We start from the raw sequence: 25,871 nt of genomic DNA on the forward strand, positions 1-25,871 counted from the left end.
CAGGACAAAGCACAGCAGCAGTAAATCTCCCTGCAGTCCCTTATGAAGCACTCATATTCTCATATAAGCACTACCCCTCCCAAGCTTGGTCATTCTGATAGGCAAGCTTGGTGCACAAAAGTGTTTTGTATTCTAAGAGGCTATGTGGTGCTGTGTGGTCTTATAATGCCTCTTCAAAGCATTTTATTTCCTTTTTGAAAGCAAAAAGGAAGCTTTGTTACAGAGAATGCCACTTAGAGCAGCGGTATTTGGCCAGTTATTTTTCCTTGCAAAGTGCACAAAATTAATTTGCAGCAGCTTCTGATAAGAATATGCAATGTCAAGGTCCTGAATGTGAAAAGCCAAGGAAAGAAGCACTGATAACAATTTTTTTAAAGCTCTGTTGGGGTAAGTAACAGATTTTCAAGGACTCTGGGATTGAAACAGTTGCCAAAACTTTGTCATCTGTGTCAGCTAGAAACCTTTCTCCTCCAACAGAAGTGGTTTTGCTTTCCTCCTGAGACTTGCAAGCCCAGTTTTGCTCTAAAAAAGTAACAGTGTGGGGATGCTTCTTCTATAGCTTTTCTCCAGAACTCCCTTTAATGAGTGAACAAAACCTATGATAGAATAAAAAAGGAGCTTAGTAGTTAGTGGCAAGAATGGAAACAAAGCATTTTTAGAGATCCATTCCAGCTATGCCCCAAATCAAGGATCCTTTCTCCAGTGATTTCAGCCTAATTAATTGTGTTGCTGGGCTTCTTTGTAACTTCCTTGTCGCTCAAGGCAGCTCCCTATTTATCATCCTGCATCAGCAGGGATGGCAGCCTATCCCTGTGTGAGAGAGAGAGAAAATACAGCTGCAGCCAGCGTGTCCTGACAGACCCAGGAGGGCAGTGATGGCATCAGGAGGCTCAGGCTATTGCCCTGCCCTGGTCTCACACTGCAAAACAGTTTTGCTGGAACGGGAGTGAAACCCCAGGGAGAAACACCTGGGCATTTTCCCTGAATATTGGAGATGTAAAGCAGTAAAGACACAGATCACTGCAGAGGCACAAACAGCCTTGCTTTAAATAGCTACTCTTGCACAAGACATTTCCAGAGGTGAATCTTTCCCTCCTGCAGCTCGAATTTAACTTGGATGGTACATTAAACAATTTCATCACTTCAAATGCCTGTAGTGTACTGAACAAATACAAAATCCCCAGGGTTAGTTTCTGATCTTACACAGAGAGAGTGAGAAACCCATACTGTAATGGGGGTGCCCAGTATCCAGAAAATATACAGCAGCAGAATTCACTCCTCAAACCACTTTAAATAGCTTCTCCTCTATTTACATTTAATTTAAATGCTCCCTACCTTCAATACTGGCACAATATTGGCACTGTATTACACAAGCAAGTGCAGCTGAAGAGAATTATGAACATGAGGGCTTATTCTCTGGAGATTTAGGGATGAAGGACCACATCTAGGCTCAGACCTCACTGTATTCAGAGCCTTCCTCTTTGGTGGGAGTGGTGTGGAAGCATCACATTCTTTTGCAGCAAAGGAGGCACTCAAGAGGGAGGGGAGCAGAACGACCGAGGTGGTGCCCAGCAGGGTATAAATACAGGCAAATCTCCCCCAAGGTCTTCTGAGTGCTAGGGAGGTGGAACCGAGACTCAAGGCAGACTTTTGTGGGGTTTGTTTGGCATTGAAGTTGATTTTGAGCATTTTCAGATTTGTTAATTGAATTGGTTTGTAATGATTTGTTAGAATGTTTTCTTTGCATGGAAAAAATACATAGACTACTTCTGAATAGGAATAGGTAGCAAGAGTAAGGCATGCTTAAACAATTGATGTAGGGATTAAAGTTTGTTTTTCAGTAGTCTCTCCTTCTGGTAACACCCTTTGATTTGCAGTGTTTCCAGAGGTTGATGTCATATGTTCCTTCCCTCAGGCAGGAGGAGAACCAAGCTCAAGAGACAGCAAATTCACCACCGAGGAGCGACCCAGAGCAATGTCCCTGGCTGGGGTGAGCTGCCTGGTGACAGGGGCAGGAGGGTTTCTTGGCCAGAGGATTGTGTGCTTGCTGCTGGAAGAAGAGGAGGCTCTGGCTGAGATCCGGCTGCTGGACAAAGCCTTCAGCGCTGAGGCACTCGGGAGGTTTGACAGTAAGTGCCATCTCCTGGGATGGTGCTGCAGCTGGGGTGCTGCAGTCCCACGTGGGCAGCTGGGAAACCTTTACCTCTCATCTGAAACAGATTTGCAGATAGAGGTTTTAGCTCAAGGAATCCTTGCTCTATCCCTCCCTCTCCCTCCAGCACAGAAATCAGATGTAAAAAGTGAAAACAAGAGGGTTTTTTGTCAGGCCCTGAGGCTTCTGTATACTGTTCATGCAGTAAACAGGCTGTCTTCAACCTGACTCCTCTTACAACAAAACCCACAGAGCAAAATTAGTGCAAAAATCTCACATTTCTTCTTGGGGAAAGGGAAAATTCAAGCATTACTATACTAGGTGGGAGGGCAGAGATATCCAGAGCATGCTGTGCTGGGCTCAGGTGTGCCAGACAGCGAAGGCAGTGAAAATGTTGTGGGTGCAAATTCCAATGGTCTTCTTCCACCTGAGATTAATTTGATTAATAGTAATCTTCTGGCTGAGAGCTGTGGTGAGGTATTTTTAAAACTGCTTCTGTTAATAACATTATTGCAGTTTCCTGTTTAAGCAAATGCTAAACAGAAGAGACAGAACCCATTTGCAAAGTGCAAGGCAGGATTCTTGAATGGATTGGAGACAGCACAAGGGAGTGATGTGCCCAGTGTCAGAAACAGTCTGTGGCAGGACAAGCATCTCAGGGTGTTTTATTTGGAATGTCCTATTTATTGAGATACACTGAGCACATCTATAAAAAGGCATCTAAGGGGCCTAAATTCAGTCAGGTTTGTAAGTCCTTACATTATACTTACTTAACAATAACTTCCTCCATCACATCTTCACTGCGAGACTCCTCTTCCTCAATGCAGGAAACTATATGGGAACCCTTAAGGAATATCTCTGCATGATTTGCTGAAGAGCCTCAATCACTCTATAGAGCATTAAAGAGTCATCAAGGGACAGCAACAGTGCACAATATACCTGGTGCAAATTGCACAAGCCTTTATGATGGTTTTACACAACTCTGCTCCATTTTACAAACTTCTTCTCCATTAAATCTGACTCAGCATTTCACTGAGGATTTCTAAATGCCTCTGAGCCTTGCAGCAGCCCTTCCTGCTCTGGTTTCCAGAGAGTTTCCACAGAAACAAACCCAAAACCTGCAGCTACAGTAGAGGCTGAAATGTGTGTGGTTTAGCAGTGATGCAGCAGGCCAGAGGCATCTACACTGCTTTGGGCCAGAAGAGTTTTGTGGGGATAATGGAGCATCCTGGGGAGTGAAAACCATTGTTTGTGTGGGCACAGTCTTGGCTGGGCTGCAGCAAACGTTTTGATGTTTTGTTTTCTTGTTAATAGGCAAGATCTATGCCCTCTTTCCTTATCCTCCCTTCTTCCTCCAGGGAGCACTGCCCACACACCCCCTCTCCTATTCTTTTAACATTCCTTCTGCCTATCTGAGCAGCACAGGAGGTAGGGAAAAATCAGTTACCAAAGCCTTTTCTCCCCATAAACAGCTAGTAGGGACCATAGGCTGACATTCCAGATGTGTTTAAACAGATTTGAACCCCTGCATTTTGATTGGCAGCTCCTCTGTCTGCATCAGCCCTTGTGACTACATCTCTTCTAGTGTCCTGCCAGTCCCTGTGCTCAGAACAACCTGAAGTATTTCCCTGCTGTTCCCTTTCAAGCCCTTCTCTGTCTCAGTGACTCATTCCAAGTGCTGGGCTGCTACAAAACCTGTGGGTGGGGCTGGAGTCTTCTGACCTGCATTATTTTTACTACGGGGACTTTTACTTGCTAGCAGATGTTATCTGGATTTCTGGAACAGCCAGGAGCAGAGCTGAGTGGGTTTTTTCCTCACTGATCTCTTGAGCACCTTGCACTTGCAATATCTGTGCAGAGTCAAGGCTGTGGGTAGTGAGACAGAACAGCGTGTGCAAGTCACAGGTCTTTGTGCCAGAAGACACTCAGGGCCACTCCTCTTTTGTCCAAACCACTTTCCTGCTGAGAGCTTGACCATCCCATCAGTCTGTGTAGGACAGTGGCATTTGTGGTCTTTCACAGCCCCAGGGAGTCTGGGATGATCCAGTCAGTGTCCAGGGCTGTGAGTTGGAGTCCACTCGGTTCCATTGTGTGGTTGAGAATGGATGTCACATTAAACATGGTTCTTTGGTGCCTGGGTTTCTTACTTCCCATCTCCCATGTCAGATTTATCTTTCTGCCTTTCCTGTGCTCCCACTTACACAATCTTTTTTTTTTTCTGTTGTTCATTATTGCATTGGCACTTCTGGAGAAATCAAAACTCCTATGTTGTTCTCATGTTTAGGGCAAATAGTCTGACTGTACTGCTGAGTCAAAAACTGCTCACAACAGGACACTGAATTTTATTAAGAAATCATTGCATTTTAAAGCAAAAACTACCCACAGCAAGCAGGGAGATTACTTACAATTCAGAGGACACAGAAACCACTAGTGAAGAAGAACAAGTTTTCCCAGTGAGTAGGCACTTTGTCATAATCACTTTATGCAAAAATGGAGAGCTGCCTTGAATTTATTCTGCTCCTCCCCCTCTGACCTACCCACAAGTGTTCTTTTGCTGCCTGGGCAATGGTTTGTCTAGATGGAAATCAAGAGCATTTCTCTCTGTTGGCCATCTCAGACTGAAACCACTGCCAGTCATTTCTTAACTCTCTTTTCTTCCAAGCTCACCTGTAGTTTTCTCTTCACCCAGAGCAAAACAAGATCAATCTGCTGATTCCTGACATGCAGCTGATGCTGCTAAAGGGAGCAAGGCCCATATTGTACTTACCATGGCAACTTCTGCTGGCTAAAACAGAATAGAGGAGCAGATTTCCTGACTCATATCATACACAAACAAACTGCAAACCCAAACAAGGCACAAAGCACCTAGACAGCAGATTTCTTGTGATCAGCTTTAAAAGGGACAGGCTTCTTCTGTACTTTTCCTGAAAGCTTTGATTTGCATGTGTAAAACTTCCATTTTCCTAACCCCTTCCTGGGCTCTGTGATAAGTTTGAGGAGGTCACATGTCAGAATTAATGTTGTAAAAACTATTTCTGCCTGTTCTTGGGATAATTACAACCCCAAAAAGCCTTGTTCATGGAGAACATCAACCTAAGAGCAGTACAGACACTAATATTTATTAGAGCACATCTAACTACCAGGAGCTTAAAAAAAGCCCAGCCCTAGTCTGACACTTTTGCATCCATGCAAGTAAAGATCAGAGTGAAGCTTCTGGAGATAGAATCCTAGGAAATGAATGCAGTCTGTAAAATAAAGGAGCAGAAGAGAGTATGTGGCAATGACTGTGCTGGGAGGGCAGCAACTCTAGATTTAGTAACAGTTCAGCAAATGTTCCACAAACCTTAAATCTCAGACCAACTGTCTGTGATGGGAGAAAAAAGCCCCTTAAGCCTGTTGCATCAGAATAATTGTTAAATTGACACAGGATTACATTCTTAGCATGCTATGGAGAAAATGAGATAAAACCATTTTAAAATATATTCCCACTCAGTTCCAAATCCAGCAGCTGTCTCTCTCAGTGTTTCCTGTTAAAGACATGGAATGAAATACTGCCTGCTTTGGAGCTGGTGACAAAGCACTAGGATACACAGGATTTCAGTCATGGCTGAAGCTAAAAGCTGTACAAATTGATCAGGTTCTTCTCTTATCTAAAAGGAGCGTTTGATGATGCTGGAAGAAGACAGAGGCTCTGCCTGTGCTGCAGAGTCCCTGCCCAGTAGCTGTGCCTGGGGAGCCATCTAGTGCAGCCACAGCAGAGGCTCCCAGAGGACTTGGTGATGGCACCACTTTCTCACAGGCTGTGGTCATGCTGAGGAAGTCCCCTCCTGTCCCGAGGCACTGCTGCAGCCAGGCCAGCTGAGGTCCCTGCACAGCAGCACTGCCTTGGACTGGGCATTTTTCCAAGTGATTGTCTGGTGCTGGCTCATTTTGTGTAGCTCTGGGCTGCAGAAAGAATCCTTCTGCCCAGCACAGGATGGCTCTGAGACCTAGAGTTCCTCTGGGGTCACACACTGCAGCTGCTGTGGAGGGACAGGGCTTAAAAAGCAGGATTTAATCAAGCCAGGCTGAGGTAGCTCAGGAGAACGCTCTTGAGAGTTCAGGTATGAACCAGAAAGATGTGCAGGCTAAAAATGACCTCACAGCACAGACACTGAAATGGAGCCAGAGCTGGAGCTGCAAGAGGCACTGTAGGTCCGGGCCAAGGTACAAGAAAAAGATGTCAGAATTGTATGTGATTTATTAGAAGAGCTGCAATACAGGCAAGGTAAAGGTGCAGAAAGTAAGTATGAACACATCCCTGTGCTCACACGCTCTGGGTGGAGAGAGATCATTCATCAGCCTGAAGACAGGAACATGCAGTGCCTGTTCAGTGCTCTTGGGTTAACACATCTATAGCCAGCCAGCCAGCCAGCAGAACATGCACAGCTAAAGCTACTCCTCTGTGAACTTTAACAGAGCCACAATTTAGGGAAGCTTGCTAGCAGTGGAAAAGATCTCTCTCTAAAAAATAAAATAGAAAGAAACACATTGAATATTGGCTCCAGATCTATGGCAGGTAATGCAAAATAAACCTCTGTAGCACTGTAGTTGGCATTTGACAGTAGGGTACTGGGGAGACGCCTTCTGTTTCACAGCCTTAAAATATCCCTGCAGTTCCTGGACAGTCAGTACCTGCCAGGCAGGGTCAGCTCTTCACCACCCTTCCAGTGCTCTTCTTAGGGTGCCTGTAAGGTCTTGTGCTCTGTTTTCTGCTGCCCCTGCAGAGTTCAAGGGGAAGACTGAGCTGAAGATCCTGGAAGGGGACATCCGAGATGTGACATTCCTGCACCGTGCCTGCCAGGGGGTCTCCCTGGTCATCCACACGGCTTCCCTCATTGACACCCTGGGCCTCATCGAGAAGAAGCTGCTCTGGGAAGTCAATGTGACAGGTGAGCAGGGGAAGCACCTCCCTCAAAGCCACATCTGTGTCCTGATCACTGCTCAGGGAAGGGAGCACCTGAGCTGTGGTTGTTTGGAGCCAGGTTACTTGGGTTGTCCTGCATCTTGCACAGACGTACCCAGGGGTGCAAATCCCGTGTCTCTGCCGCCCCAGGAAGTTCTGGGCCTCTCCACACCCAGTCTTCCACTTCAGGGCAGTGCAGTATCACTCAATCTTGTCAACACTTAAGTATGCCCATGCTGAGGTCTGCATAGGCTCTGTCTTCAGTGGTGATAGTCATAAACCCACGCTCAGTGGAACTTTCTGGACGAAATTCCCCTCTGAAATCCCAATGCTCACCTCAGAAATTGGTTCTTATTCTCCCACCCCACATGGCATCCCTGCCTGTGTACATTTTTCAACGTTTACAACTACTGCAGACTTTGGCTGCAGTTACAGAAATGTTGCACTGATAACATCCCAGAGCCTGTGGCTCTCTCCTTGCTATTCTTTTTCTTCTTCTTTTTCTCCTTTTCCTTCTTTAGCCTTTAAGTCTGTGTGTGCAAGAAGGCAGTTGAAAGGAACAAGTGCTCTCTCCTATTGAGCTTATAATTTAAAAGTCCTCAACAAACTCAGAGCTTTGGGAGGGGTTTCAGTGACTCAGTGATGGGATTTTCCCTTCCACTAAGGAACCCCCATTCTTCAGGAAAGATCAGGTGAAGGGAGAAGGTTTTGACTTAGGAATGGCCCATGTAGCATCACCTACCAGGAAGTGATGCTGTCTGTGGACAAAGGAACAACTGTCTGTGATGCTAAAACCCTCAGTGCCATTCAGAGAACTGGCACTGCCTAACCTGCATGCACACTGGCCTCCCTGGCTGTGCTGCTTCAACAGCTTGAGGTAGATTTGGGGAAGATGTTCTTATTTACATGAACAGGTTTCCCAGTTTTTTGTTCCTCTCTGCCACAGCCACAGGGCTTCTTGACAGAAAAATAAGGAACATACCTGTACAGGCATCACTTTCACAAATATTGGCTGCTCACCAGTGCTCAGAGGAAGAGAGAATTCTTGGCAGTCAAGCTGTTTCTTACATGTACCTGAAAGACAGTGGGATGGCATTTTAGTTGTTTTATGTGCCTCATTCCCTGTGTCATTAGCTTCCAGACCCTTTCATTTTGGTTCAATCAAAGCCACAAATTGTCAGTGATCAAAGCATAGAGCCCACTGGGCAGCCTCTTAGGCCCCTGTCAGGAGGGAAGAGTAGAAAGGCAAGTTCCTGGAAACCTATGCATTGGGTAATATGAAAATATACCTGGTTGGTAGTTCAGAGAGAGGATTTCTAAAGCTCTGTCTTGATGCCTGTACTCCTGCTACAATCTGGTTTTTCACAGCAGAATGTGCTGCTTAAACACATTTTACCATAGGGACAAATAAAAAAATAAAAAAACATAAAAAAAAAAAGACAAAAGAAAAAATCAAACTACTATTACAATGTCCCAGAAAGCTCTTTAGCTCTGACTCCCCAGTACTCACTCCCTTGCCAACAGTGTCTGCCTATGGGTGAAAAAAGCCCACTGGGCCAGGGAGGATTAGCTGATAACATTTGCTATGAAATACCATCCATAGTCCTGCTCCCAGAGCCAAGTGGCCACAAGGTCAGTGAGTGAATACTGCTGTCCTCTCTTCCCTGTTTTCTTCTATTTCCATTTCCATCCATCTTCTGGTTTTCTGACCAGCCAGGGCACTGCTATGTATTTCATGCGCTTGCAGGATGAAAGTTTTGTTTCTCCTAGAAAATAGAACTCTTGTAATATAAAAATAAATGTTTCTATAATATAAATGTTTCAAGAATCAGATGTGGATGTTCACGAACCAGGACAGAAGTGAGAAAGTTAAACTTGCCTTGATGCAGGGCTTTCCTCCATTGCCACACAATATCTCAGAGCAAAAATATCTTTTTTAGGAAGAAAGGGAAGCAAATTTTTAAAAGGAAGGGAATAGAGAAAATAATTAATTACAGTCTAAACAAAGTACCTTCTGTGAACCAGACCCTCAGCCAGAAAGGCAAGCAAACCAAGGGGACCCTCTCACTGAATAAAGCATGTAATACAGTAATAATTTACTTTATTACATGCTATATGAAAGATACTCAGATTCCCATTACTGTAGGAATCTATAAACTTCTACATACAATTCTGATTTGCAAGTAAGCCACATTTTATTTGGGTGAAATTCATCTTCAACAGATATAAACCATCAAGATAATTTTATGATTGCCTTTTTCTAAAACTTGCTATCTCATTTGATTTCATCGAGACCTTCTGTATTTGATTACATTCCCTCATTTTCCAAACAGTATTGAGAGCAGAAATAAAGTATTATTTTTAAAATAATAAAATAAATACATTTTTTTCCAGATGACCCTGGCTTTTATGTCATCTAAACAGGGTGACTTGCATGAACTCATTTTTCACATTAATTTATTCCTGTCTGTGTAACTTTTTCAGTGCACTTCCTTAATGTTTCTGAAAGCCTCATCCAGATCTGTTTTCCATTTGTTTCAATTTCTTTCTTTTTCTTTTTCAAGCTTAAAAAGACAAATTTTGGTGCCTTAATAATATTCAGTTCAATAATTCTTCCTATTTTTCACTCATTAACAAGTCCATATTTTGCTGTCAATATTCCTGGCTCTTCTGAACCTCTTTAATTCTTTATATTTGTTTCAGTCACACTAACCTGGTCTGCCTTATGCTGCCTTCAGTTGTTGCTGTAACAGACTGAGCAGACTTGGAAGATCTTTAATGTGCCTCACTGCTGGTGCTTGATTTTATCCCCTAGATTTTAGGCTACACCCTTCTGATATCATATCAGTCATTTTAATTTAATGCTCCTTTGCCAAAGATGTTTTCAAATGTCTTTGAGCTGTGTCTTCTCTTCCAAAGTCACTGGCCTTTTTACATTTAATTTCTTTCATTACACCATGCACAACAAGAAAGGCAATTTCTGCCTGAAAGTGGGTGGAAAAAAAGATTCTAATTGCAACTATAACAACACAACTTATTAAAGTATTTATTCCCCCCTTCAGTGTGCTTTCCTTATTTAACCTTCTTGGCTATTTAAAAGACTTTGAACAGCTGACCTCTGCTGCCCCCGATGAAAGCATTAAAGGATTTTAAATGTAAGAAATCCTGTACTACTGCAAGGAAAAGCCAGATTATGCCAGAAAAGGAGGCATACATACACAAGCCTCTCTTTTCTCATTGCACTTCATGATCTTTGACTACATGTTATAGTGCCTTGCTTCACCATGTTTCTTTCCAAGCCCTTCTCTTTAGTCAGTCAAATACTGGATGGATTTGCACTGGGTGTGAGTGCACTGATTTTGGAGCAGACCTTCAGGTCCCATAATAATTTTGTCCCTTCTTAGCAAACTAAGAGCATCCTCAAACCTGAAAAACATGGGCTTCACCATAGAGTATGGATGATACCTAAGGAGAGGGGCAGCTTCTTAAAGTTCTCTGCCTAAAGCCTACTCAAGTTGGCACAAATCCCTGAATCTGTGGTCAGTCTCCATGCTAGGTTAAGGAAGAGCAAAATTTTGATTCTTGGCATAAAAAAACCTCCCACAACATGCAACTAGGACCAAATATTCACCCTTGTTTAACTCTGGAAGGTGCACTGATACCACTTAAATACACATTCAGAGCAGGTTCAGTGTCATTGAACATACTGCCCTGTTCAGGACAGGATTCTCCCAGCTGCAGGGAGGGAGATCTGGCTACGCTCAGGCCAGAGTTGCTGTTTCTGATCTGAAACCCCCACTTTTTCCTGGTTAGGGGGCCCTAACCTAGACTGTTTTTCATGTTTGTTTTCTGAAGGTACTCAGCTGCTGCTGGAGGCGTGCATCCGCTGTAACGTCCAGCACTTCATTTACACCAGTACCATAGAAGTGACGGGCCCAAACTGCAAAGGGGACCCCATTTTCAATGGGGATGAAGATACAGCTTATGAGAGCACATCCAAATTTCCTTATGCCCAAAGCAAGAGACTGGCAGAGGATGCTGTGCTGAAAGCAGATGGCCAGGTGCTGAAGGATGGCAGCACGCTGATGACCTGTGCCCTGAGATCCATGTACATTTTTGGGGAAGGCTGCCCCTTTCTCCAAGGCCATCTGGACAAGTGCCTGCTGAACAAGAACATCTACCTGCGCTTCTCCAGGAAGGAGGCTCTGGTGAACCCCGTGTACGTGGGCAACATCGCCTGGGCGCACGTGCAGGCAGCCAAAGCCCTGCGAGCCCCACAGAGAGCCAAGCACGTCAGGGGCAAGTTCTACTACATCTCAGATGACACTCCTCACATGAGCTACGCCGACCTGAATTACGAGCTGACCAAAGAGCTGGGGTTTGGGATTGAGCCCCAGCTCCCCATGCCCCTGACAATGCTCTATTACTTCTCTCTGCTGCTGGAGATGCTCAGCTTCCTGCTGAGGCCCTTCATCAGATACGTGCCCTCCACCAATCGCCACCTGGTCACGCTGCTCAACACCCCCTTCACCTTCTCCTACAGAAAGGCACAGCAGGATTTTGGCTACGTGCCCCGCTACACGTGGGAAGAGGCCAAGAAGGGCACTGGTGAGTGGATTGCCTCTGTGATCCCCCAGAGAAGGGTGTTCTTGCAGAGCAGCACTGCCTGAGCCTGAAGAGGAGCTGAAACCCAGCTAAGCAAGTAGCGCCTTGAGCCAGAGGAGAGCCTGTCACAGACATGTTTTATGAAAAATCCTTTCCTTAGGATTTTTCTCCTGAGAACCTGAGAGGCCTCAGGAACAAAATGTAAACAATGGTTATCTGCGGTGGTGGAATGCAACAGGTGGATCTGTGATTGGTCTCATGCAGTTGTTTTTAATTAATGGCCAATCACAGTCCAAATGTGTCTCTCTCTGGTCAGACTCAAGATTTTGTTATTCATTCCATTCTTCTTCTTGCTTGTTAGCCTTCTGATGAAATCCTTTCTTCTATTCTTTTAGTATAGTTTTAATATAATATATCTATATATATCAAAAAATAATAAATCAAGCCTTCTGAAACATGGAGTCAGATCCTCGTCTCTTCCCTGGTCCTAGGACCCCTGCAAACACCACCACAGAGAGCCGAGAGAGCAGCAGCAGCAGCAGCAAACTACAAAGCATTTAAATGAATTCTTTGTGTAAGAGCCCACTGAAACTCCTCACCCCCAACCTCAGAATAAATAAAAGTGAAATGTTCATTTGTTTGTTGAGTACAGGCTGATGAGGGTAACTGTACTGCATAGTCCACACCCACTTGTACATCTCTGCAGCACAAGGACTTATTTTAGCAAGACTCTACACAATCCATGGTGTGAACACTTCAGCCCTTCTTTCACTCCACACCACCTCCAAGGCTTTTGCATAACACAACTTGTCCTAGAAGTCTGATCACACTTTACAAATGTGCACCACTCAGCTACACCCTGTTCACTCAGAGTTTGCCAACCTCACCAAACAGGCAGCAGGCAGAAGCCACCTGATGGCAAAAGCTGTAACAAATCTTGTTCACTTTTTCAAGGGTGTTGTGCATTTCATGTTCACCTGACAGTCAAACTCTGAGCACTGTAAGCATCATGAGATCAAAAGTACAATGTAAGTGCAATACAGTTTTAGTTAGGACAGCATGTGGAGGGAGAGAAGGGACAGATCTGGTCAGGTGAATACTTCTTTATACACTTTCATTTTGCAATAAATTTGGTGCGTGTCCAACAGAACAACTTCAAGAAAATTGAAAGGATAAAAATATTGCAGGAAGGCCTTAATCACAGAGGGGTTCCCACTGCAGAGTCAATGTATTTGTGAGTGCTGAGGAAAAATAAAGAGTGCTGAAAAAAATCCTGCTCTTACCACATTTCAGCTGGGAACAAAGGCTAACCTTAGCTGATAGGTACATGTGTGCTGCCCCTGTGCTTCTCTGATGGCCACATGAGCTTCTGCAGAGAATGTGTAACTGGGCTTGTGGGCAAAAATACAGATCTTGTCTGAACAAACAAATCTGATCCAGTGTTTGTTTTTCAAACATGCATCTCACCTTCTGAAAACAACTCTAAAAGATGGGAATTCCTCTGTGGTTTTGGAGGTGTGAACAGAAACATTTTACCTGACTCAATACTAATGTAAATAAATCACATTTCCAGGGATGCTGAGTGCTTGAAGTCTGTGCTGAATTTAATTATTCAGTGCCCTAGACATTAGATAATCCCAGTGCAAACATAACTATGTGCTTTAGTAACATGTTTGGTTAACTATGTAAGATCTGAAGCAGTAGAACAGCAGACACCAGAATTGTCAGTCATGTTCTGGGGACACAGACCCTCCAAAAGGCTTTGGTTTCCATCTGCCTGAGAGAAGATTACTTAATCCCTCCCTCCCTTCAGATGTGTGATGATTCACCTTTTCTGTCATGGTGACGATGATTATCAAACATCCTGAAGGAACACAGGACCTCTCTTCCAGGAGAGCTGCTTTAGGCCCCTGAGCATCAGCTGGTCCTGTCAGGCCTCACCTCTCCATGCAGCTGGGACACTACACTTAGATCTCTGTGCTTTCTTCTTCTCCATCCCCTTCCATGGACACTGTTCCTCTTCCTTCCCCCGCAGGCACACTCTTTATTTTATTTATTCTGCTCTCTGCACACCCTTAGAAAAGCAAAAACATGTTTAACACAGTAACACCCACAGTTTTTCTGGGCTAATGATATTTCATCCTAATGCTCAGTGAGTGCCAAGCAATGGGTGCAGCCATGGCTGCTCTGTCACTGAGGTAGGAGCAGGAAGGGCAATCCAGGCACAGGGAATTCGATCAGGAAGGGAAGAGGGACAACAGCAGCAAAGCCACTGTTTAACAGGGGGAGACACTTCACACATCAAAGGGATGGGGTATTAAAACACATACCAGAACACTGGGACAACTTTCCACATGTTTAACAGAGGCCCTAAAATATTCACAGATGCTGCCAGAGAGAAGAAAGGACAATTTTTCTTCCACAGTTCAGTGACTTGTTTCCCAAGTGCAAGCTCCTATTGCCAGACCTTTCTTTGCCATTTTTGCCTTCACAGGAAGACAGTGGGGTCTTTTTCATCTCTCCAAGAGCCCTGCTCCCAACAGTCAGATTTCTAAGTGCCAAATTCCTCCTTTGTTGAACTTTCTCCCTGTGTCTTGCTACCACATCGCTTCCTTCAATCCCCACAACAAGTCATTCCTGCTTACAGGAAGCTTATTCCCCACTTCTGTCCCTGCCTGAGCACCCCTGGGTTGGCGTCTGTGTTGTCTTTTGTTTCAGGTGGCTGCCCAAAATAGTGGAGTGCCTGCAATAAAACATCCTGGAAGCCCAAGGGAGTGGCTACCTGAGACATTTATCCTGCTGCCCAGAGGCACTGGAGCTGTTGTTTGCTGTTACCCAGTAACAAACACAAGCCAATAGAGATATTCCAAGGATACCAAGAGGGAGCACAGGCAAACTTACTGCAGAGGGTTGATTTTCTGCAAGTCTGCACTCCAGTCTACTTTGCAGTAGCTTGTTTCCATGCTCTTACCCTTGGCAGGTTAGCAAAATGGCCACAAAATGCACTTGATCAGGACAAGCCTTGTTGTTTTTATGTCAGCTGACCAGGACCATTCATCTGATTTAATTAGTTTGTCTGGCAATCAAGAAAGCAAACTATTGGTTATCAATGAAGCTCCACTGTCAACAGGATCACAGTCAGTAAGAAGAACTGTACTTCTGTATAAACAATGGAAAAGCAAAAAAACCCAAAACATTAAAGCTGCTTTGCTGGAAAGGTGTTTATTTACCCTTCAGATATGCAGAAAAGGAAGAAATAGCAAATATGTATCAGTGATACTTACATGCTACAGGCAAATTAATGATTTCTGGTTCCAGAAGGTTCAAACCCTACATTTATAAAGACCACCATTTGCTGTTAAATATTTTGTCACTGCAGAGGAGCAGAGTTTTGCTTGCTAAAAGGGACCAGGAACTATAATAACACACATTTTGAATAGATTTAGGAATAAGGAGGAAGCTCCAGAGGAACAGAAGCAAAAGTGGCTATCATGTCAATACCAGAAATCCATGCCTGGAATTGTATCATTAATATAGGATACAGTCAATGGAGGACAGTTGGATAGTTGATGCCAATGAGCATGTTTTTGTGAAAAATCTATTTTATCAGACAAGCATGACATTGGTATTCTGAGTACATTGCAGGCTTCAAATAACGATAAAATTTTTTTACATTATGGAGTTAAATGGATTCATGCAGACTAAATTATAAAAATCACAAAATTAATGTTAACTTTCTCAATTATAATCTTTAAATTTGCTTTTTTTCTTTTTTAAAGCTTTGGCTCAGTTCACAGGCTTTGTGCAGAATAACAATGTGAAAAGTTATGTCCAGCTCCTGTTATGTAAGAAACCAAAAGTACCAATTGTTTCTTGACCTGAGATATGTAGATATAATAGATTATAGTGGCTGTAAAGCTAATTTGGGAAGTGGGAGCACAGTTGGGTACATTCCCAAAGAAAAACTTCACCACTCCTTGCCATGACCCCTGCAGTCCCATGTGATACTCTTCTCCCTCCTGAAAGCTCTCCATCTGCATCTCCATCTCAGTTCAAAATCCACTGGATAACTGGATTTCATGTGTGGCTGTGCAATGGATTTCTTACTCAGACCAGTGATTGCTATTTCTAGACGTTCCTCATTCACAAAGCTAAACTTGTCTCATTTCTTAAATAAGATGTGTCTCTCCAGTGCTGGCAGCAAGCACTGAATATTAAGCAGTTAAGGATTAATCTGCAAAAGGGAAAAGAACATTAATCAAATATAAAGATTTATTAAATCTCCAGCTTGATCCTATAACAGGTGCCACTCAAAATGCTTAACATGCATTGTGGAAGACCATCAAGACAGAGAAAGATGGGGATTTTTTGCTGCCTAAAATGTGGAAAGACAATCTAGAAACTTGAAAGGGAACAAAATACATGTGGACAAAAATTGCTTTGAAGGTACTGATACACTCCGTTATCATCTCATAATTTCTTTTTTTTTATTTTTTGTAAAAAGAAAATAAATTACAAGAATGAAGCCTCTTCAGCTTCTCTATTTTCTTTTTCAAATATTCTTGCACCTCAAAATTTTCTATGTGGTGATTTCATCAGAAGCTAGATATATATTTTTTCTGATAATCCCACATGCAGTTTTAGTTATACATTTAGGTTTAATTTATCTACACCAAAAGCACACTGGATTTTTTAGATGCACTTGGGCTTTCTACATGCTTTATTTGCCATTTATTTGTGCTGATGACATAAGGAAAGCTGCACACTCACCACTAAGTCCAAGAAAGTTCACTTTCAGGGTGGAGTTTCTTTTGGTCCATCTTGGAATTGATGTCTCTTGTCTACAGGGCTCTTGAAATAACCTCTGGCCCACAGGTATTGCTGCAGCAATGGTCTCTCTGGCCAGCCACCAGCAATCATCAAGAGGTGAGAACTGTCCGATCCCGATCATGGCACGGTAGGTTTTGCCTGTACAAAGTGGTTGAGGCAGTGTGGTTCTGCAGTGTTCAACTTCTCCTGCTTCTCCAGGAACTTTCCCTCAGCCCCCTTAAATGTACTGGCTATGTCTTTACAGAGAGGAGGTAGTTTTACAATGTCTCATTTAATTTGAACTCTCTGTTCCTGGCATTGCTATAAATGAGGGAAAGGAACCAGGACAACTTCACAGCAGGAGCTGGATCACCTCTTGCAACAAGCTCTGTGATTAACTGCGAACTGACCGGGTCCTGCTGCAGGACACAGATCCCAGCTGGAACTTCCTGCCCTCAGTGCCTCCTCCTGGGCTATGGGAGCAGCCGGCAGCTCTGCGAGCCAAGCTGGGCATCAGGGGCTGGTAGCAGAGGGCAGAGCTCCCCGATGGACTGGAAAGGCGGGGGGGACGTGGCCACGGACACATCTGGGAGAGGTCCCGGGCTAAGGACCAGATCTGTGTAAGACTCCGTGGCTGGGCGGGCTGCTCAGGTCCAATCCGGCTAGCTATGGCCCTTAGCCCACACGATCTTACATGGAAGAAAGCAAAAGACAAGAAGCGCTCTTCTCCACGTGGGAAGGAATGTCCTCTCTTTATTCCCAGGAGAACCACCGGACGCAAAAATCCACACGGACCGAGAGAGCGGCCAGCTCCCTCTAGGGCATTTTATAGCCGGGGCATGGGGGGCGGAGGAAGAGGACCACAGGCAATGGGACACCAGTGAGGAGGGGCGAGGGGAGGGACTGACCGGGGAGAGACCACCGGGGGGTATTGGGGAGAGGGGTGAGGGGAAAACCATGTGATAAGAGAGGGGAAGAACAAACCATGTGATATAACATCAACTATTCAGTGCAATATAAAGACTACTCAGTACAAATCTCCAATCACCCAGTGCCAAACAACAACTAAATAAACTATTTAGTGCAATACAACAGATCTGCATTCAAATCTCGCCATCCTGTCACAGGGAAAGTTGTTTAGGGCAAGGGATGTCCTGGAGCAGCCGCTGGGTGGGGTGAGTGCAGTGTAAACCTGGGGCTTTCCCTGTGTGTCCCCTCCCCGCAGCTCCTGGGCGAGGACACAGCGGGATCTGAGCCCAGGACCAGGACTTGCTCCTCGGTGGCATTTCCTCCTTTTCTTGGAAAGGGAGGAGTGCACGATCAGCTGCTGGGTAGGACTGATGCTTTGCTTCACACAGCTTAGATCTGCTGGCTCTGTTGGTCTGTGCCTCTTACCGCCACAAGATGGTATCTTCAGCGATGGTTTCCCCTCCCTTGCTTTGCAAAGCCCGACTTAATATTCCGACTGCAGAGTTTCTGTCTTCACAAAGTCTGCACTTTTATCACAAAAACACCGTGCAAGGTTGCTGGTGTGGGCTGCCTGCTGCTGGGTACGGGGGATCCAGACAAACAGAGACAAATGATCAACCCTGATACATCACAGAAGTCTTCATCCCACCTCCTCTTGTGCATTCTTGGGTGCTTTGCAACCCAAGACAACTCCTCTTACAAGTCAAAATTTCTCAATGTCGCTTTAAGGGAATGACTTGATACATGTATTTTAAGAAAAGGTCTCAGGTTCATCCTCTGACGCTGCTCCAGTGGGAGTGATGCCATGCTTAGCTGTGACAACACAAGAGCTACAGCACAGCTGAGATAGTGTCTAGAAGAACCTTCCAAAACTGGAGTGTCACTGTCTAGCTTTTTGTTCCTGTCTGAGAAGAAATTGGTTAAGACACTGAAAGTCTGCTGGGTCTCTCTGTACAAGCAGATAAGTAGCACAGGATTTAAAAAATCCCTCGAGCTTCTCCCTTGCTTCCTCCCTCCAGCACTCCTGCTGCAAGTGATGGAAGAACCACAGGTGATAGACTCAAGGTAAAGTGTATGAATCCCACTCATTATTCACCTTGGTGTGGAAAAATTATTCTGTCCCTATAAAGATCAGTGCAAGAATACAAAAGTAATTGTGGTGCTCGCATTTATATTACAGGCACATTTCACCTGAATGTCCTGTTTTTGAGTGTTATGTTTTGTACTTGGTTACTGTGAGCCATCTCACTAAAACCAGGATGCTGCCAACTGTTTGAACCAGAGCAGTCCACAGGATCAATTGTGTGGTATGTCTATGGAATGAAGACCCATGTCTGCTTCACATTTAAGTGGTAAAAAATTTTGAAATTTTGTCTTCTAAACAGCAAGTTGCCCTTAAGTATCTGTAGCAATGCTCTGGGTGAGCTTAATGCAGCAGTGCCCACTCTTGATGGTTTCATGATGCTGGAACTTCTGCCAGATTGGAAGATAAGCCAAGTTTTATTTTTATTTTATTTTTAAGGGTGGTTCTCACCATTCTGAAAAAAAAAAAAAGGTCAGGGCTTGGAAATATTAAACTCTAAGTGGCACAAAAGCTCAAGATTAAAGAAAACCCCACAATTGCAGACATGGAAAAAGATCCTCAAACTCATTATTTAGAAGCAACCTCATAATTCTTGCAGACTGGCTCATCAGTTCATCAGTTTTTGAAAAATCAGGCTTGTCAAGCAGCTGAAGTACAGCCTTTTCCCAAGAGGAGCCAGTTAAAATCTCATGGTGCCCACAGAGGTTACAGACCCTCCACATCAGGTGATCTTTTTTCCCTTCAGGAAGAAGGCTCCTCACAGTCACAGTTCCTATCCCACATCACAAATGCATTTTCATCCTTTGTATTGATTTCCTGATCTGTTCAGGGCAGACTGCTGTGCCCCCTGTGCCTGGCTGGCTCTGCTCAGCCTCACTGACTCCCCAAACCAGGAACTTTGTACATCCGGGCAAGTTACACACACAGGGGTGGACAAAGGTTGTTCAGCATTTGGGAAGACACTGAGAGTGTTTCACATATGAACCTTAATGTTCAAATGCCACCGTTCTGGAAGTCAGTCTGATACTATTATTGAAAACAAACTATGACTTCCAGATTCTGAGCTGATGTGCACCAGAGCACACTCAGCCACATCCTTGCCTTTTCCCAACAGCTCAAGCTGGCAAAAAGTTTCTACTGCAGGGGTAAAAAAAGGATGTGGGCAGAGCATCTTCCTGATGCAGCTAACCAGCGTCTGGCACCAAACATAACCTGTTCAGAGGGAATATTTCCAGGGCTACACACTGTGCTCCGTGAAGCCTGGATGTGCTTAACCCATAGACTTCATTTAAGAAATAGCATGAGCAGGATCTGGAGGAAATTTGAGGCAGTATATTGAATGGTTTTCTTAGGGGACACACTTGAAAAAGCAGCATTTGTATATTATTTAAGCTAATAAAAAGTCAGCATAACGATGTCACCTAGATGTGGCAGTGAATTTTTCACTGTTGTCACTGAACTCATCAAAGCCTGCTTCACAGCGAAGCAATTAATTCCACAAGTTGATGGCTGGTGTGTATTCAAAGATTTGAAGGATTTTTTCCTGTAGAAAATTTCCACTTCAGCTGCAAAATATCTAATGAGAGCCTGAAAACCTAACCTTGCTGTGATACAAGTAGAAGTACAGTGTGGGAGTTTGGCATAAGGTTTAGCAGACTGTAGTACTGGTCTGACATAAATGGCTGCTCAAGTTACACTGGTTTTAAGATTTGAGCACACTAACAGCAAGAATGTGTGCACTCTTTGAAATTATGTGCCTGGCTAAAGTGTACAAAATGCGTGACCATGTATCAGTGCCGAGCTAAGAGAACACTTGCAAAAATGCCAGAGAACTGTCAGGGAAATCCCTTGATGTGAACATTAATTAGTGCAGAAATAGCCCACAGGCATAAAGCGCCCCAAGTAATAATGGGATGTGTACCCAAAGGACAAGATGAGCCATCTAGAACTGGGTGCAAAAAGAATTTAAATGCATGCAAGAGAGAGTATCTTCAGAGATTCTCTCTTGAGGGTTCTTATGATCTCCCCTTATTTTGCTGTGTAAGAATTACTGCACAAAGGATTCTACTTGCAGACTGTACCACTCCTGTGTTTTAATGTAATATTCTTAGTTACTTGGGTTTTGTTCAGTAACAATCTTTAGATCAAAAGAAATTGGTGTCCCTCTGTTGTTAACACTGTGCTCCAACACCCTGCAATCTGTTTCTGATTTCTCCACAAAAAATCCAGTGGCGAAAGGTCATTGGATAACAGTGTTAGAATATTTAATAGGCAGTCTTTTGGTGAATTTCTATTCATCAGTACTCAAACAGCATGGCAAATGTGAGTGAGTAACTCCCATGCATGAAGTTAAGAAAGGCTTTTTGCTTCCTGATTCCATGGCCCTTTACACTCGCCCTGCCCTAGAAACAGATAACAGAGCAAAGGAAAAAGCTTTTGTAAATTCAACCCTAGACTTAAGAGATCCCACAGGAGCTCTGGAATGCAGGACAGCAAAGGACCTCCTACATCCTTGATTCAGGTACATGAAACTGCAGGCAAGCACACAACATCACCCTTTTATTCAGCAGATAAACATGTTTTCTACTCCTAGGACCTCATTTTCAGAAATAATTCAGGCATGGCAGGTATCAGTTTGTGTGGGGCCTTTGGGCAAGGTTTGTCCTCCAGGAAAACAGCTTTTTTCTCTCCCAGGCTGACCAACCAAGGATGTGTTGTGGACAGCAGATATCCCCTCTGTCAACCTTCCACTTTGCCAGGCTGAATTCCTCTCACCTCCCCTGACACCAACTCTCCATTCCCTGGTAAGCCTCAGTACACCTGTCTCACCTGAGACAAGCCCTCCTGAACACAGGTGACCAGAACCATAGACCACATCTCAGAGGCGTTCACCCATCTCTGCACAGCACTGACATGCTTTTTGTGTCATCAGAAACGGCCTCTCAGTGCACGGATGCCTTGCCAGCACCATGAGGCTCCTTGGCAGAGCTTGCTCTGTCCCTGACAGCCGCTATTGATTCAAGAAGTGACTGGACTAATTCCAGAGAACAGCCCCCCTCCATGGATGTCAAGGCCTATTAAATACCAAGATAACCACCTATGGCTCAGAAAGATGCAGATCACTTCAGGGTACGTTTGTGAAGTATCAAAATTCACTTTCCTGCTCTTCTGTTGGAATTTGCTCTTGATCAAAGTAGAGTCAAGATATGAGGTCAGACAGACCTTAGTTTTGACTCAGCACAACCATTTTAATTTTGACTTGCTTTTTTCACCCTGCATTGGTGATGTGTGTATTATGGCTGACTGTATGTTCCATTTTTTCTGTTACCGATTTCAGATTGAGAACATCCCAGATTATAATGAAAGGCTTTGCTCCTCCTCCCAGGAGGAACAACTTCACATTTTAACTTTTTAAATTTCTTTTGTCTTCTTCTGTTCCAGGCCTCAGCATTATCTGATCCTTCATTCTCTGTATTGACAATTCTTTCTAGATTTTTTCTACAAACAAGTTCTTCTTACCATTACAGACAGACATCACACCTGTCACCTGTGATTACTTGGAAACCACCTAAGAAAGCAAACAGTGACACTGTTGGTACACATGAACACACAGTGCTTTTCCCTTCCTCCCCATATTCTTCCCTGAATTTTTACCTGCAAGTAAGTTTGGCTATATGAGTGACTGCTCTTTCTCAAATCCTTTCTCATGGGAGGTGGCTCAGCCTGAAATATTGTCAAAAAGACTCTTGCTCTTCATATTAAAAAAAAACAACCACCATCACCAGCCTTCACACATCCCACATGTGAGCCAGCACAGATAGAGTAATGCTTCCTTTCCAAAGCCCACAGAAAGCCTATGACTTTGCACTGAGAGAAGCCAGCTCCCAGAGCTACAAGACAAAGGCTAAAAATAACCCATTAAAGGATTAATTTCAGGATTTTTAAATACAACTAATTAATATGCATAGGAAAGGCACATGGTCTCCAGGAAGGAGCACACACAATCACAGAGTCTGCAAGGGAAGGGAGGGGAGTGGGTGACATGCAGGCAGAGTGCCAGTGGAGAGATAAAAGAGGATATTCCCTATATATATCCCTTGGGCAGAGAACACGCAAAAGAACTTCTGTTTCAGAGGAGGTGGAAGCAGAGGCGGGAAGCACTTCACTGTTGAAGAGGCACAGACAATGCAGTGCAACCACAAAGGACAGGACACACCTTGCTACAGCAAGTGAATCCCAGTGAGGTGGCTCAGGGCCTGAGGACACCAGAGGGAGATCAAGGGATGCAAAAGCTGCTGCTTCAGAAGCAACGCTGCAGTTTTGGGAGCTGGGCGCAGCATGAAAGTGCCAGTGCAAGAAGCTATGGAGCAGCACATGGATGAAAAACTGGATCTCAAGGTGGATGGCATGGCAGTACACCAGGGGCCAGGTGTTGCACTCAGTTATGGCACTTTGGAGGTAATTTCCTCTTATGATCATTGCATCCTGAAAACAAGGTACCATGTATGAGCAACATGGGTGATGTCAGACAGAAAGGATCATCTACATCTAATGTGAAACAGAAAGCAAATCTGGTTATTCATAGGCTGTACTGGAAAAAACAGAGCTACAGCAGCAGTTCCAGAGAATTTCAAGGTGCAGGGGGAAAACAAGCTCAGTTGAAGCCATTTCCCCATACCAGTTTCCCTGTGAATAACACTTAATTGGAAACTTTTTCCATTTCCCAGACAGCAGAGGAATGGACGGACAGACGTTATTGCCCAACTCAGTGGCTACTGCAGTCTCAAGAAAAGCTGGGGGTTTAACCTGGTGGCTTAATAATTAAGTACCACTGCTTGTCTGCCTGACCCTTTACCCTCATCTAAAAGGATCTCTGAACGTTTTAGCCACTTTCACACAATTTGAGAAATGGGGAGAAATCTCAAACTTTTATGAGGTTTGGTGGCTTTCACAACGACACCCAGGAACAGCCTCAAAGTGTTGTGCAGGAAGCTGCATCTTGAGAGCCATCTGAGCACTACAGGGACCTGTCAGAAGCAAGTACAAGGTACAGGGGTTTAATTTTGCAACAAGCAACAAGGAGTTTTGATACATGTTTAAGTTGACAAAGTCCCTAGTAGAGCTGCAGCAGAAAGAAAAGTTGCAGCACCACCACGCCTTTGGAATAGGGTCAGCTTCACACTTCAGTGCTACAGCATGCTGCTTTTGGAGGCAAAGGACAAAAACCACACTCTTTTCACTTAAAGACATTCTTTATTCAATCTTTTTTATATACAATATTATTTTTTAATCTGTAAAAAGTACATATGCAGGATTCCAGGTCAGAGGCAGAAGGTTTCCACATCAGAAGATAGATTTTTGCCCTTTTATAATTTTGGAGGAAAAAAAAATCTGTCAGTTTTAGACAAAGCAAGAATAAAGGCAGAATGCAAATCCAACTTCCACCAAGCAATTAGGATTAAAGGCAACAATTCACTGTAACAGATCAGGCTGTCTCCTCTGACTTTGGTGGTTCCCAACTTTCCTGGGCAATTACAGAGCAGTTTGTTAGAAGGCGCTGACAGCTGAAGCAGCTCGTGCTTATCTTCTCTGCTACAGCTTGCACACAACTTGCAAAAGAGCCTGGGCTTCCTCTTTGTATGGCAACTCAAACTCTTGAGTCAGAAGACTTTTCTCAAAATTCAAGGAGTAAAAGAGGGATGTCTTACTCAGGGTGAAGGGATCTCCCAACTACAGCATGGATCAAGAGCTTGCTTTCATTTTTCTCTGGTATCAAGAAGCCTGTTTCTTATTTGTCCCCTTATAAACACGAGCTAGGCTCAGTAGTGTAAATACCAACAGGGCTTTGCTTAGGGGGTGCACCTCTAACCTTAAAGGATGGCATTACAGGGAGTGTGTAATTATTGTCATCTTTCAGAGCCCAGGAAATATTCAAATCTTGTAAAATACTGTGAGGGAATGTGTCAGTGCTTGGGAGCTAGAACACAGTGATACACAAATGTGAAGCAGAGAGCTGAAGGAACAGCAAAGGTGTGACTGGCACATGGAACTACTTGCTCTTCCTTTGACTCCAGGGCACTTTCTACTTTCTTTACTTTCCTTGAACATTCAGTTTGAAGGACTATATTGTGCAACAAAATTAACACTCAGAATATCCTTCAAGGGTTTTTTTTGTTTAGAGGACAATGCTAAGAATTTGACTTCTTGACTGCGGGACATGCACAGCTCCAGGGTTGTTAATGGAACCTGCAGAAATCTGGCCTCTGAAAAGTCAAGCTCTACTTGTTAGAAAAAAAAGTACTGCTGGCAGATCCCTACCAACAGGCAAGTTTGAGGCTTGGATTAGGAAAAGAACCATACATCCTTGTTTTGACTGCATGCAAACAGGAAATAGACAATTTCGGGATTTCCAGGCTCTTGCCCAAATGCAGTGTGCCAGAAATGCACATGATTTTCTGGGTTTTATTTTATTCTGTAAGGGAAGAGGGTATTGTAGAAGTTGTAAAATGGGACAGCTACCTAGAGAAAATGAGGATTGTTTTGTTAGAGAGTACAGTGCAAGACTCAGAAACAGCTAGGACTAAAAAGTCATTTTTGTGCTTAAATTTACACTCTTATCTTCAAGAAAGTAAGACAGCAGCAACAGAATGAAATGGCAACATTCTACTGTACCTTATGTACCCAGAGGGAAAACAGTCTGAACTTTGGGTTGCACAAAATGCCATTTTGCAGATCAGAACCTACTTTTCTGTGAAGGACTCAGAAGGAGGGCACATCACTTCAGTCTGAAGTTTCAGTATCTGTGGTGCTTGGTAATTAAGCATGTACCTTGGCCAGAACCCATAACCTCCCAACTCTGCTTGATCTAGGAAATCTCAGGATGAAATTTATGAAAGAAACAGCAATTAGTCCTTAAAATGCATTGGTTTTGATAGACTCTGCACATCATTAGCTTCTGGAGGAAAAAGCCAGTTGGTATTTTAAAGAGTGATAGAGAATAAAGTGACTGTTATTAGGGTAACTGGGAAATAAGAAACAAATGTTCTTTATTTGGTTTCTGCTGCTTATCTACACAAAGAAGAAATAGCATTACTGTACATCTTCTTTGAGAAGAACACATAAGCCACATGAAATGGCTTAGTCTTCAATTCAGGCATTCTTGTGGCAATAAGTTAACCCAATGGGACTCATGGAGAAGTTTGAAAATTTGAAGGGTTCCTCTTTAATTCACAAGAGGGGGATGGAGGAGAAGAAGCAAGTTTGCTGTTTCTGGGACTCCTTGACATTTCTCTGAACAGACTGGCAGC

The 25,871-nt window shown here is 43.9% G+C and overlaps 1 protein-coding gene across 1 annotated transcript; it reads left to right on the forward strand.

The window, feature by feature from the left end:
- Positions 1 to 1,636: 1,636 nt before the first annotated feature.
- On the forward strand, positions 1,637 to 11,918 carry LOC136569293 (3 beta-hydroxysteroid dehydrogenase/Delta 5-->4-isomerase-like). Its single transcript, XM_066569676.1, has 4 exons — positions 1,637 to 1,657; positions 1,916 to 2,129; positions 6,919 to 7,083; positions 10,953 to 11,918. Exons 2-4 carry the CDS (start codon positions 1,976 to 1,978, stop codon positions 11,765 to 11,767), a joined length of 1,134 nt encoding a protein of 377 aa, XP_066425773.1. The 5' UTR covers positions 1,637 to 1,657; positions 1,916 to 1,975; the 3' UTR covers positions 11,768 to 11,918.
- The last annotated feature ends 13,953 nt before the right edge of the window (positions 11,919 to 25,871 follow it).

Source organism: Molothrus aeneus, chromosome 2, assembly GCF_037042795.1.
Source record: "Molothrus aeneus isolate 106 chromosome 2, BPBGC_Maene_1.0, whole genome shotgun sequence".
NCBI lineage: Eukaryota > Metazoa > Chordata > Aves > Passeriformes > Icteridae > Molothrus > Molothrus aeneus.